This window comes from Astyanax mexicanus, chromosome 7 (assembly GCF_023375975.1).
Source record: "Astyanax mexicanus isolate ESR-SI-001 chromosome 7, AstMex3_surface, whole genome shotgun sequence".
In the NCBI taxonomy this organism is placed as follows: Eukaryota; Metazoa; Chordata; class Actinopteri; order Characiformes; family Acestrorhamphidae; genus Astyanax; species Astyanax mexicanus.
Genome location: NC_064414.1, coordinates 39202660 through 39216313, shown reverse-complemented (window position 1 = coordinate 39216313; position 13654 = coordinate 39202660). Strand labels below are relative to the sequence as shown.

The 13654-nt window shown below is 38.2% G+C and overlaps 1 protein-coding gene across 9 annotated transcripts in view; it reads right to left on the bottom strand.

Annotated features, from left to right (window-relative positions):
• klc1b (kinesin light chain 1b) overlaps positions 1-13654 on the bottom strand; it is a 49197-nt gene that overhangs the window by 25773 nt on the left and 9770 nt on the right. For 8 of the 9 annotated variants that reach the window (XM_022684639.2, XM_022684643.2, XM_022684642.2 and 5 more), the window contains exon 2: positions 96-363. In XM_022684639.2, the coding sequence (XP_022540360.1) occupies positions 96-344 (249 nt within the window). In that variant the 5' untranslated portion in view covers positions 345-363. Of the gene's footprint in view, positions 1-95; positions 364-6550; positions 6784-13654 lie in introns of those variants that run through there. The other variant, XM_022684640.2, reaches the window with a different exon arrangement.

The following is a 13654-nucleotide window of genomic DNA, read 5'->3' as shown; positions in this document are numbered from 1 at the left end:
ATATATCTTTAGCACTTTGCCAGAATACTTCAAGTTGTAGTATAACAAATTTTTAGTTCAAGCTGAAAGGTTGAGACATGAAAACATGAACTAACCTGTGCCTCCCCAAGGCCCAGCTCGATCATCTCCACTGATTTGCGCAGCAGGTTGGACTTCTCGTGCACAAGATTGGCCTCCTCATCCTTCTTGAGGCACTTGATGGTCTCGAGCAGGCTGTGCAGAATGGAGTTGTGCTCACTCTTCAAAGCCTCCAGGCCCTGGATCACCAGCTTAGTGTTCGAGATGATCTCCTCCTGCGACAGCTTCTCCAGTTTCTCTTCACGAGGATACACCATTGTGGACATCTTCTACCAGAGGGGTCACCTGAGGAGACATGGAAATGAAAGAGCTGACATCAATCAGAGAGTTGGAACTTTGGAACAAAAGCCGAAGATCCAGATAAAGCATCTCTAAAGCCTTGTCAAATACGATTATAATTATTGAAATCTTATGATTCATCTGCTCACGCATCTTCAAAGAAGGAAAAATCCAAAAAGACATGAATGCATGACGGGTAGATTAATTGGCCCTTGATGCCTCTGACATAACTCATTCCATGCTCTTAATGTGGCCTCATTTAAACTAATAACACAGTCTGAAACCCTATATTAAGAATGACAGTAATAGAATGAGTGCAGTAATGAATTTTGACCTCCTTATGAGCCCTGTGGAAAAGTTGACACACATTGTCATATTGCAATAAAAGTCAGAGCACAAAATAGATACTAAATAATTATGTCCAAGAGACATAGGAACAAGAGAATAAAAAATAAATAATTTTACAATTTAAAAGTAAGTTTTCATTAATCATTCTGACAGTTAATGCAATATCCCATGACCTTATCACAGCACTTCAAACTGATGCAAATTCCAAAAAGTAGGCTTGTCTAAATGATATGCTGTTACAACTGTACTACTATTACTCTAAGCACAAAATACTTGGCTGCAGTGTTGTTCAGCTGCTGCTGACGGGCGTGTGTAGGCAGGGCTGGGCCGCAGGGATTAACACAAGCAGAGCCAGTCTATTTAAGGTTGCGGCACTGTGGGACCTTACACAGGTACAATATTCAGACAGTTAGTACAACTTGAATTGGAACACGCAAAGCAAACAGCCATTTGAAGTCATTTGCAAAGCTTGCAGTAGCATTCCCCAGCTGGTTCAGACAGAGAGTATGAAAGTATGAAATTCCAGGATCAGCAGAAAATGATAGGATATTATATTGATTGTTTTGCTTTAGATCAATGTCCTTTCCGCATGTATCCCAATATATCCCAATATCCCAGTAATATATATAAAAAAAAAAAGAAAAAGAAAAAAATTTCCCCTCATCAATTTTGAACATTTTTCATCCACACAGAGAAGACAATGCTTCAACACAAGAGCATACTGGCCCTATACCACAAAAAATGAGACATCAAAACACCACAAACGAGATTTAATCCCAAAATATACACTACTACCCATTAGGGGTGTGCCATATCATATCGTACACGATAATAACGGCAAAAGTTTTTAATATCGTGAACGATATTTTACCCTGAAATATCGTGCCATATCACCCATCCCTAATTATCACATCAGGGTGCTACCTTTTTAGCTGTTTATAGCAAAAGAAAAATTCCCACTGTTCTTATTTCCCATAATATATCTACTAGAAACAGCTTCTGTCCAGGATCATTATTTTTTTTATTTAATACTGGATATATGGAGATATGTAGAGCGCATTATTAGTGCCATGACAATCTGGATCATTGACTTCTGTTAGAAATCTGATACATTTCTTGTATTTTTTTTATATCTCAGTTAGGGGTGTGCCATATCATATCATATGCAGTAAGAACAATTTATATTCATTTTGGTGCAGTAGTGTATTCTTGAAATCATTTTTTAAATACAGTATTTCATCATATCGTCAAGAGTATCATTATCGCGATAATACCATGAAATATCGTGAGATTATTTTAGGGCCATATCGCCCACCCCTACTACCCATGTAGTAGGGGTGGGCGATATGGCATTGTATGCAATATTATCTGCAAAAGTTCTGAATATCATTATTGTAAAAATAGTTGGAAATATTATTATATTATTTTAGTGCCATACGGAATTTCTCTCTGACAACCATTTTGCTGTTTTTCAATTTTCTTGTTTTGTTTGTTTGTTGTATTTCAATCAGTTATCACAGCTCTTTTGATGTTGTTTTTTCGTGATGAGAAAATTGTACAGACCGACACAACTCTTAACACTATGCCATCCTAATAGCATAATAATGAATGACAAACCCATCCATTGATGCCAAACCACTTTCCTTTATACTCAACAACCCCAAAATCATGTGCAGTCTTGATGCAGATCATAATTGACAGGGCCGTAAGGGGAAAGCGAGAGCAGGCTTGAACAAATAGCACCAGCTGAGGACCATCTGCCTTTAGACTTATTCACTCCCTGCACTTTTCAATAAAACTACAGCATGATTCACTCCCTCCCTTGCTCTCTCTGCTCTGATTTATACCCATGCCACACCCTTCCACAGATGCAGCTCTCTCCCCCAACAAAATCACTGTCACAGAGACAGAGGGAGCAGAGCCATGAACAAAACTGAGGGACCACGACAGGTCACGCCTCTCAGTTCAACAGCAGGAGAAAGCAGTCGCGTGTGTGATCCCTGCCTGGCTTAAAAGTATCACGTTCCCTGTAGTGACACTCACTGTCAATCCTCACACTGCCAGCACAGAGGCAGCGTTACTGAGAGCATTTCCAGTAAAATAGCAGCAGAAGACTGTTGCACATCATCACTCTGCTTGATGGTGGGTTGAATTCCCTGCCAGTGGGATGCCTGCTCTTTTTAATTGCCACATCAAGAGCACTGTTGCAAAGAACATTTCCCCACTCATAATGATCCCAATCAAACTACTGTCACACACATCATTACCAGCTATGTTACAAATAGAGTTAAATGCTTTTTGACTTTTACCATACGAACATGAATATTCAGCTTCAGATTATGGGAACAATAATGATTATTCTGTTTTAGCAATGTTTTAACTGAGATGCACACAATAATTTCAGCATCACCATCACTACTGCGTTCATACGCAGTAGTAACATTGCAAATGTCTTGCAAGGAAGTTTAAACCATACATGGCATGCTATAACTTGCTTGGGGGACAAATCTATACTGTTCTTATTTAATGTTCTATGTGCCCAATGTCATATATGTTATTTATTATTTTATTATTAATATCATGACAGATTATTATACATAGATATGGGGAGAATTTCACTTCTCTCAATATTGCAATATATCTTGCACTAAAAAAAACATCATTTTCTCCCTTCAATATCTTGTAGCTATGGTTCATTTATTTGAAATTTTAATGCTTTAGGAAGCACAATAAAAATACTACTTGTAAACACTGAATGTTCTTAGAATGTCTCATAAGAATCTTTTAACAGTGCAATATTACAAAGAATCAGACCTCAAACAATGAAAAGAAAACAAGTTAATATTCATAAAGTTTTGAGAGTTCATAACTCAATATTTGGTGGAACAAACCTGGTTTTTAATCACAGTTATCATGCATCGTGGCACATCCTCAAATTTTACACACTGCTTTTGGATAACTTTATGCCGCGCCTGATGCAAAAATTCAGGCAGTTCAGCTTGGTTTGATAGCTTGTGATTATCCATCTTCCTCTTGATTATATTCCAGAGATTTTCAATTTGGTAAAATCAAAGAAAATCAAGTGGTCTCTTATGTTTTTTTCCAAATAAAATCTTAAACCAATCATAGAAACACACAATAACATCAGCATCTCATCAGCTATTGAATTAGCTTCCAACTAATTTGGTCATCAATATGACTAAGTTGACTATGTCGATCAGTCATTGTACCCCCACACTTCAATTTAGAGTCAAACTGAGGAATTGACTCGTTTGCATGAATCAGTGGATCATCATGACTGTGCCGCTCTGAAATCAAGTGCGGGCATAATACAGAGCTCATTCAGGAAGAAACAGTCTCACAGATAAATATCCTTTTAAAATAAAGCTGGGGGCTCACTTTGAAAAAATAAATCTATAAAAACAGCAATTATTAACAAACAGCTAGGCAACACTTTGACACTTTAACTTTGACAGACACACTAAAAAAGGTGCTACCATAGAAGAACCACTTTTGACGTCATAAAGAAGTATGTTTGTAAAAGAGACAGAGTATAAAAAAAAATTACAACATGTGGTCAAGACCTTTAAATGTTATTTATAATATGTTACACCACTTATTACATAGCAGCCTAGTGGGGAAAAAAAGACCAATTGTCAATTCTCCTACCTGTGACCCATAACGCAATTGTATTTTGCACTGGATAAGAGCATCAATCAATTACCACACATGTAAAATTTAAAAATAAGTTACATTTCAGGGGCAGATAAAAAATGTCATTCCATACCATAGGGGAATATTGATAAAGAAACACACATTGTCTGTACATTATAATTAAGCAAAAATGTGTTTAGAACAGGGTCCAGTAAAGCAGTGTTGAAGAGAAATTTGGGTAATACATAAACATTTTATACAACATATAATAAAAAATACATTTTACTAAAAAGATACATACGCATGCATTCCTGGACAAGCTGAGAAAGACAGGACCTTTTTTTATTGAAACAGACTAACATGGTAGACTAATACTGAATTTTACACATATTCAACTATACAGGTTTTATAGTGTTACACATTTCTCACAAGCACAGTCCTGCCTACTTATCCAGTTAAGTTATAAAGTGCAGTCTCCCAAGCCTGGCATAGCAACAACAGAGAAGATTCTCCCTATCAGACGTCAGTGTAACATCAATATTATTTTTGAAGCTGTTGTTTTAAGGTAAATATCTTCAAAAGGGCACATAAAAAGTAAGCTGTACAATAAGTGATTTAACCAAAAGGTGATCACAACGGCTGTGTCTAAAACAGAAGAAACACTGTACAATCAGACAGGACTCTGTGGTGTCTTAGGTATCCAATTACGACTGGACCAAAAAAAAAAAAAAGTTATGTAATCTAGCCTTCTAGATCATATGCTCTGTACATACCACCACTTTACTACATACTGAGACAGCATGGACAGTGTTTCTTTACGACACATCCTAATAAATACTGTTAATCCATTTAGAACAAACAAAGCAGAACGATCACAGAAGCATAATGCTGATCTATGTAACTTTGACAGTGAAAAAGTGACTTTCCTAGTTTTCAAAGTCTGCCTATCTGATTGGAAATTATTCTAGTGTACACACAGGGGATGTTTACACAAACCACACCATCCACCTTATCTGCAACATGCATTCCTGAATTCAGTCAAGTGCCTCAGGTGAGTAACGAGGCATCAAAGACTGTTTTTCACAGCATATGGTAATACTGCTGGGGAAATAAGCTCTCTTCATGATCAAAGGTGTTTTGAATCTGACTGGTACTGCGATAGGGTCCTGCTACTCGCTGAGCTTTGAGTAGTGACACGCTGCGGTGGCTTAGTGTCAACACAAACAAAAGTAGCCTTTCAACATTTAACCCAGCAGATATCACCATAGTACTGTTCAAGGGGTTATAACTAGCTTAGAGCTAGAATGGAAGAAACAACTACATGGCAGCACTGGACAAACATAGCGTTGCCAAATATTTAGCACAGTGGATTAACCTTCAATCTGCAATCTGCATAGTTGGCCTGTGGCACAAAAATACACGGTAACACTTTCTATGAATCCTGCTTTCATAGTGCATTATGAAAGCATTTATAAAACATGATGTGATATACATATGGCATATCATAAACAGGGGCAATTTACATTTTCACATTTTAATATATATCTAATTTACGTGTGACATGTGACAGCATAATTCATTATAATATATGTCTATGAGAACATTGTACATACTAATATAAGGCATTAGAAAAAAACTGTCTTAAAGAAACATACTTGTACTTTATAACATGTTATGTATGTCACAAAGTACTTACTAACCATTATACAAGCCTATTACAGTCATTGAAACATATTGAAATTACAAATTATAATGAATTATAAATGCATTCATAATGAACACGGGATTCATATAAAGTTTTACCAAATAAAATTGTGAAATATATAGTGTAGTCCTGATACTTCATAGTTTGCGCTCTTTTGGGGAGATAAATCTCCAAACAAATGTAACAAGAATGCATCTTCAAAAACAAAGATATCCTGGAGCCTTTTGAAGAAGAACCAAAATGAATCAAAGGCAGAATCTGATAAAAGGAAAACTCCTGACATCCCGAATGCAAGACTTCAGAGACATCCTCTAACACAGGGAATTCTGACATCATATCAAAAGAGAAAACACGTACCTCAACAACCCCACAATTAATAAGAAGTATTTATTAATTAATAACTAAGGTTTCCTCAACTTTCATGAGTGGTTGTTTAATGGTGATAAGAGTAGAGAAAAAAAAAAGTAGTGGTAATGAGCTGCCTACCTCAGCGTCAGCAGCAGATCCTCATAGCCCTCACAGCGTAGCACGCTGATGAAACAATGACTCAGACAGCACAACAACACACGCCCTACCAGACCTGTTACCTTAGCAACAAGATCCACCGGCCCGGCTAATCCGAATAACAGCCTCTGTCTGATCTAGGACTGAATCTCAAGACGGCTGGTATAAAAACAGGGCTGTGTGTTGTGGAGAGAAGAGGTATGACCTTCTCCCAGCCTGTCTCAGCATCACACAGTCATCAGGGAGCCCCACCCTCTGTGCAGAAAGAGAGAGGGAGAGGGGGAGGGGAGTAAGAGAGGGAGGGAGGGAGGGATGGAGGGAGGGAAGGAGGCTAGAAAGCTGCTCTCAGACTGGAGTCACTGCAGAATCAAAGAACAATGTAAAGGAGCCTAAAACACATGTCCCAACATGCATTAAGAGAAAAGTAGCCTCTGTGTGCTGGCGCTACACGTGCATCTTTAGGCAGTGCCATACGTATACAGATAACATACACAGGGCCCTAAAGAAGATCCTGACTTTGATTACCATAATGAACGGTAAACACTGAGGAGATCTTGAAAGTCAGGCTTTAAGTTTAAAGCCAAAAATCAGACCAAAGAAAACTAATTCTGAATTCGGGGGAAAAAAAAAAAAAAAACATGAATTTGAAATTAAATTTATTTCATAGGGGGTGCTACTGGTGTTTTACTATTAGCATTGTGCTTAATTCAGGTTTATTCTACACTTAAGCATTGTTTTTATTACAATGTTGTTTTTACAGGTTTTCATTCATTTCATAATTTAACACTGAATAGCTTAAATGCATTTTTTTTTGTTTTTTAAAGAAAAGCAAGGCATAACAAAACTACCTGAACCTTTGTAATCAGACATACCAACAAAGCACAATGAAATTTACTTTAGAAGTGCTGTTCTAATGATGAATTTAATTCTGCAGTGATACTTTAGTGATAAAACATTAACTCAGCAGTGCTATATTTATCATGAATTTACCTCAGTAGTGCTACTCAAGCCACATAGGAGTAAACTTTACACAGACAATGGAAGCCAAACAAACAAATGCTACACCTGTTTAGCTCAGCTTACATTAATATCTTAATTCTGTAGAGCACATATCATCCCGCTGGAAAACTGCTGAAGTGTAAGCAAATGCTTTATTTAATTTGTGCCAGTAGAGTGCAAAAATGTATTTAAACCCTGCTGTTTGTCAGCTCCCTGTATTGTAAGGAAAGGCCTGCTTTTGCTGCTGAAGGAAATCAGAAATACTGCAATATACTACTCACAATAAATGAGACTTTTCACTTATATGGCATAATGCTACAAGGCATATTTCTGTGCAGTTTCAGACAAATAATGTCTGCCAAACCTTCAGAGCAACTCTACTAAAACTGAATGTTGTTTTTGTTGTCATTAAATCAAGTTCAGTGTACAAACGGCTTTACACAACATTAACCTAACCCCTCATTTTCATCAGCACCACCCACCAACTAAACACCTTCAGGGCTGGACTCCCTGCCAAGACAAAAGCACTGCACTCAGCAAATGCAGCCATGTTGCAGCATAAAAATCTATCTACAGTGTTCTGACTCTGGAGATCTCCATCCTGATTTCTCTGTGGGGCTCAACATAATGCATAATAAAGGAATGATTACATAAGAAAAAAGAAGTCAAAGCTGGAGCAAAATGTTTGAATGCATGCCTAGAAGAGATACAAGCTGGCGACTGCATGGGCCAGAGGCTGTGTCCCCAGCTGCTTCAGATTTTAATAGCCACAGCGTTGAACAGCAAAACAGTCCAACCTTATTTACTGCATCATTCAGCATCATCCCTCCCTCCTTTTCTCCTCACTTTGGTGCTTAATGACCCCTCTGACCCCTGCTAAAGAGGATGATACCATCACCCCCCAGGCACTCTTTCTTCTTCCACATACTCTTCCCTATTCTTGCCAGCACGTCCCCACTTCATTTGCATCACTGCCAGCTTCCAATAGCTCATACCCAGTCTGGCAAGAGATAAGGCTAATAAAGCAGGAAAGGCCCGAGTCTTTCTTCTGCAATAGTCTGTGTCAGCCAAATGATGTGGGATTTCTTTTTTTTTACAAAGTGAATTACATAAAACTCTGCAGCCAATGTATGACATCATACGTGTCTTAAACACAACCCATCCTTCCCAAGGAAAATAATACGTAGCAATTTGGAGCTGCACCACAAAAACACTGTTCTGTGCTTGTTTTTCTTGTCCCGAGTCCGTAAATACTAGATTCAAACAAACTGAAACAAACTGCTGATATACAGAGAGGAAGCTGAAGATTAGCCGCCGTTCCACTGCTCTGTTTGCACTGTCATCTGAGGCTCATGTCTGGACCTGTGCCAGACTTTAATACTATTTTCCCCAAACACCCTCACTTATCAAATAAGTGCATCACTGCCAGACACTCCACGCAGTGTGGCCTTTAAATACCACGCACAGAATAAAAGAACAACATACGGTCATTAATGTTTAGAGGCTGGTGGGTGGGGGTGGCTGGGGCTAACTCACAGAAGCAGACACAAAGAGAGACCAGTAGGCAAGCAGATGAACAGGCAGGCAGGCAGACAGCTGAGTACGTAGTCAGGGTGCGGTTCAGCCGGATGGACAACTGAGCCAGAGGGGGAAGTCACTGGGATATGGGCCTACTCCCCTTCATGCAGTTTAATATAAGCAGAGCACATGCAAAATTAATGCTAGGGGTGTAACAATTACACAAGGCCACAATACAAGAAAACCTTAAAAAAAAGGTATTTTGATAAATGTCAAATCATCATTGCTAATACACACTTAATGGTAAATTTAGTGAATTACCACCAGTTAAACATAATGTCTGCATGTAAAGGTGGCCAGTTCATCAAGTTATCAATTTAGAACCATTATCAATTTAAATTATACAAAAGACATGACAAAATAGAAAACACAATTTTAAACAGTGTTATACAACGAGCAGCCAAAACATAAGTACCACTGACATGTGATCTATCAAGGGTGGATATAATACACATTAACTGACAAGCCAAGACAAAGACAACCAGTGACTATACTTATGCTGGGCGCACAGATGGATTTTGGCTTCCACTTTTAACCCATTTATGCGTGGACACTCACAGTGGACACCCACAGTGGACATGTGCCATGAGCGGAGGGCTGGAATCACTGCAGTGCCAGAGGAGCAGTAAGGGTTAAGGGCTGTGCTTAAGGGCCCAATAGTGGCAGCCTGCTATGCCACATCAGTTGGTTCTTGAAAGTGTGGATAAAAGCAAGAAACATAAGCAAGCAAGGATCTGATCTATTTGACAAGAGCCAAAATATATTGGGCATAACACTGGGTCAGAACATCCTCAAAACATCAAACAGATCCTCTGGAGTTTCCTGGTGTGCAGTGGTCAGGACCTACCAAAAGTGGGCTAAGAAACGAACAACCGGTAACCCAACATCAGGCCACATAAGATGCATTGATACAATTTATAAAGGCCCTGCTTCAGAACTTTCAAGACTTAAAGGATCTGTTGCTAAAGTGCTTGGTGCCTTCAGAAATCTTGTCAAGTCCATACCTCACATTTTTTTGTGACAAAAGAGGGGACCTATTCATGAGAAGAAGTGAAAAACAGAAAAAAACTTTGTTTGGCCAATGAATCTTTGATGCTGTTTTGAGTTAGATGCAAACAGGCATGCTGTGGCATTTGGTTGGCATTGTTCTCAAAGCTCAAGCCCACAAAAATCTCTTGGCATGAATGGCCAACCAGTAAAGGAGTTATTTAATTTAGAAAGCAAAGCTTTAACATAAGGCTTTTATTCATGCTACTAGGCTGGATGCTGCAACAGTTGCACAATTAGGGGCTACAGTATTGTTGGTGCAATTTCTTTAATTTTTTGCTATTTTCAAAAATTATGATATTTTAGACACAGATTACACATGTAAACATGTGCCACCATGTTGTATGACATAGAATAATGTGCATTACTTTTATTTTATATTCCTATCCAATTTTATCAGCCCCACTGACCACAGTGGAGAACTTTTAAAATTACATACTGTACTCCATCTGCTACTCTGCATATTTTCAGAACCTATAAATAATAAATATTTTGTTATCTTTAAAGGGTATAATTGTATTGTTATGATATTGTATTATTATTATTATTATTATTATTATCAGCTCATTGTGGTACTTAATGGTGTTGAAATGACGATATAATTTATCATAAATTCTTTGTCGCTCACAAAAACATTTTTAATTGCGACAGGCTATTCATAGAAGTTTTTGTCCATTTAAACGTTTCCTAAAGACCTTTGGTGTATTTTGCACTTATTCAAACAAGCCAAAAGCATAAATGTAATGTCCACCCCCTTTATCCAAGAATTAATATAACAAACATCATCAGTCAGTTTTAATCACCACAACAGCACAAAATGTCAGTACATCTGCAAACGGTTTTGATTGTCAGTCATTTCAGTTAGGTTCTGAACTAAAAAGGTGTAAAATGTTTTTTTTCTAGCATAAAATAGAGTTATTTGTTTTATAGCGTGCATCACAAGCCTCTGACATTAAAAACAATAATATTAATGTGTGGCTTGTAACACCTCTACATCCAACCAATAAAATCTGCACTCTTTCCCCCCACACACACACACTACCTTACAGGAACTCAATCACTCTGCCAGCAGCTCCACACAAACAGCCCTCACAGCACAAGCTCTTCCTGCACTGCCATGCAAGATGGATGGGCTGAGCAAAGGCTCTGCTGCGTGCTGTCAGCCTGCCACACAGCAGCTCTAAACAGAGTCACTGTTGTAGTCGACTAGCATCACTGAAGAATGACACAAGGCTCTGGCAATGAATAAGCAGCTTTTACCATTGGGACACACACGGACACTTCACTTCTAGCCTGGCTTACAATGAGAGCAGACTGAGAATTGAGCCCACTTTATTATTTTAAGCTTAAATGCAAATTAAATGTAATTTAAGGAGAGCAAACGCAAAATAAAAAAAAAGTCTCTTCAGAAATGAACTTTCTCTCTTTCAAAAGAGCTTTCAAACACACCACACACCAAATAAATTAATGCGTTTTTAAGACTGAAGTAAGCATAAAATTAACCTAGATTTTCAATCAAATGGGTCTCGAAAAACCTAGGCCTCTGCAGCTAGCCCATAACCCTCTGAGACCATCTAATCAATACTGCCGGAAAATGATCTCTCACAGGCTCAAAGAGCCATCTTATGTTGCGTGTGAGTCAACTGTGTATACCAGAGGCTGTACACAACATACACAACATCAATTTCTTTAAGGTTTTTTAATAGAGAGCAGTAAAATTACAGGTTTTTATTTCAACTAAATCAGACAAACAATGCAGCTAAATTTACAGACTGGTCACTCCATTAACACCTCCCTGTTTCTACATTCATTGTAAATTCTAAAAGCTCTCCTGACCATATAGATAGATGTACGATATAGCAGTAGTTCTAGAACTATTGTAGACACTGACATGTAGTAGTGTGGTGTGTTGTGCTGGTATAAATGGATCAGATACAGTAGTGCTGCTGCTGATTTTAAACACTGTGCCCACTTTCTGTCCACGCTACTAGATACACCTACCTAAAAGTTAGGTAGAGTACAGTACAGTATGGGTTTGCATTGGTTTGCATTGCTGTGTCAGTTCCGCTTGTGCCAAGTCAACATAAACTTACACACCACCACCACCACCCTGTCACTGCAGTGCTGACAATGATCCAGCACCCACATAATACCTGCTCTGTGGACATCCTGTGGTGTCCTGACCAACAAAGTATGTAGACAAACAGACGGACAACAGTCTTTAGTTGTAGAACTGCAAAGTGCTCCTCTATGGTTAGTGGGGTTGATAAGAGGAGTGTAAAATCAAGACGTGGTTTTAATGACATGGCTGGTGTAAGTGCATGTGTCTAGTCTCCAACTGTAGCATCAGAAAAACGTAATATTAAACTGATATAATGTACATGAATCACTCTGGTTACAAGATGTAGCAGTGTGTTATACATATTTATAGTGTGTCCAATATGCCAAAATTACTGAAATTAGGACAAAGTTAAACAAAAGAGCTTAGACCTGCACTACTGTAGCCCCTAAATGTGAATGAACTCCAGCATAGTACCAAGAATAAATCCCTTATGTTAAAGCTTCACTTTCTGGAGCACTCCCGCTGTTGGGTGGGAGCTTTCTGTGGACATGAACTTTGAAAACAATGCCAACCAAATACCACTGCATGCCTATTTGCATCAAAGATTCGTTGGGCAACCATGCTATCCTCTGAGACCAAGAGTGCTTCCACAGGAATAAACAAGCCTCATTCTCATTCTTATAAAGTAGTGCTGCAAATCTGGACAAACACTGGTCACTAATTTAGCTATACAAGACATTTTTATAGCTAAATGTTTTGGTGCAGTGCACTTAATGGACCAAAGTGTTAGAACACTTGCTTATACATCGTTTAGATTAAAACTGTTCAGTGGAAACTTTCTAGTACATTTTACAGCATTGCTATGAGGATTTTGATTGCATTCAAATTAATGAGACATTTATGAAGTCAGGAAGTTGGATTATCACCACTCCACGTCATTCTCTACTCTCCAACACCCCAAGAAGCACCACCATTCCAGAGAACACAGCTCCCTATCTCCCAGGCCTGGCATTAGCCATTGTGCTTAAAGCTTATGGGCTCCAGAGAATTCTGGCTATTATCGTTTCAGTACTTCTCTACAGTAACTAGATATTCTGTGTTTGTCTATGTGTGGGGGAATTTGCACATGTGTGTCAGCAACATGTACAACTTAAAGCTTAAATATGCAATCTTTACAGAAGGTGTCCACAAATATTTGGACATTTTTGCCCATGACTATGACATAGTGTGTAGACACTAATGTCTATTTTAGCTTTAACTAGGTTAACTAACAATATTACCCATTTTACTGTGTTTTTCCAGAACACAAATGTCTAACCAACACACTATCTGGTAGCTAGCTAAATAAAACATTTGTCCTATATTTAAAGTTGACACTTTTTGGTTTCTATATATTGACT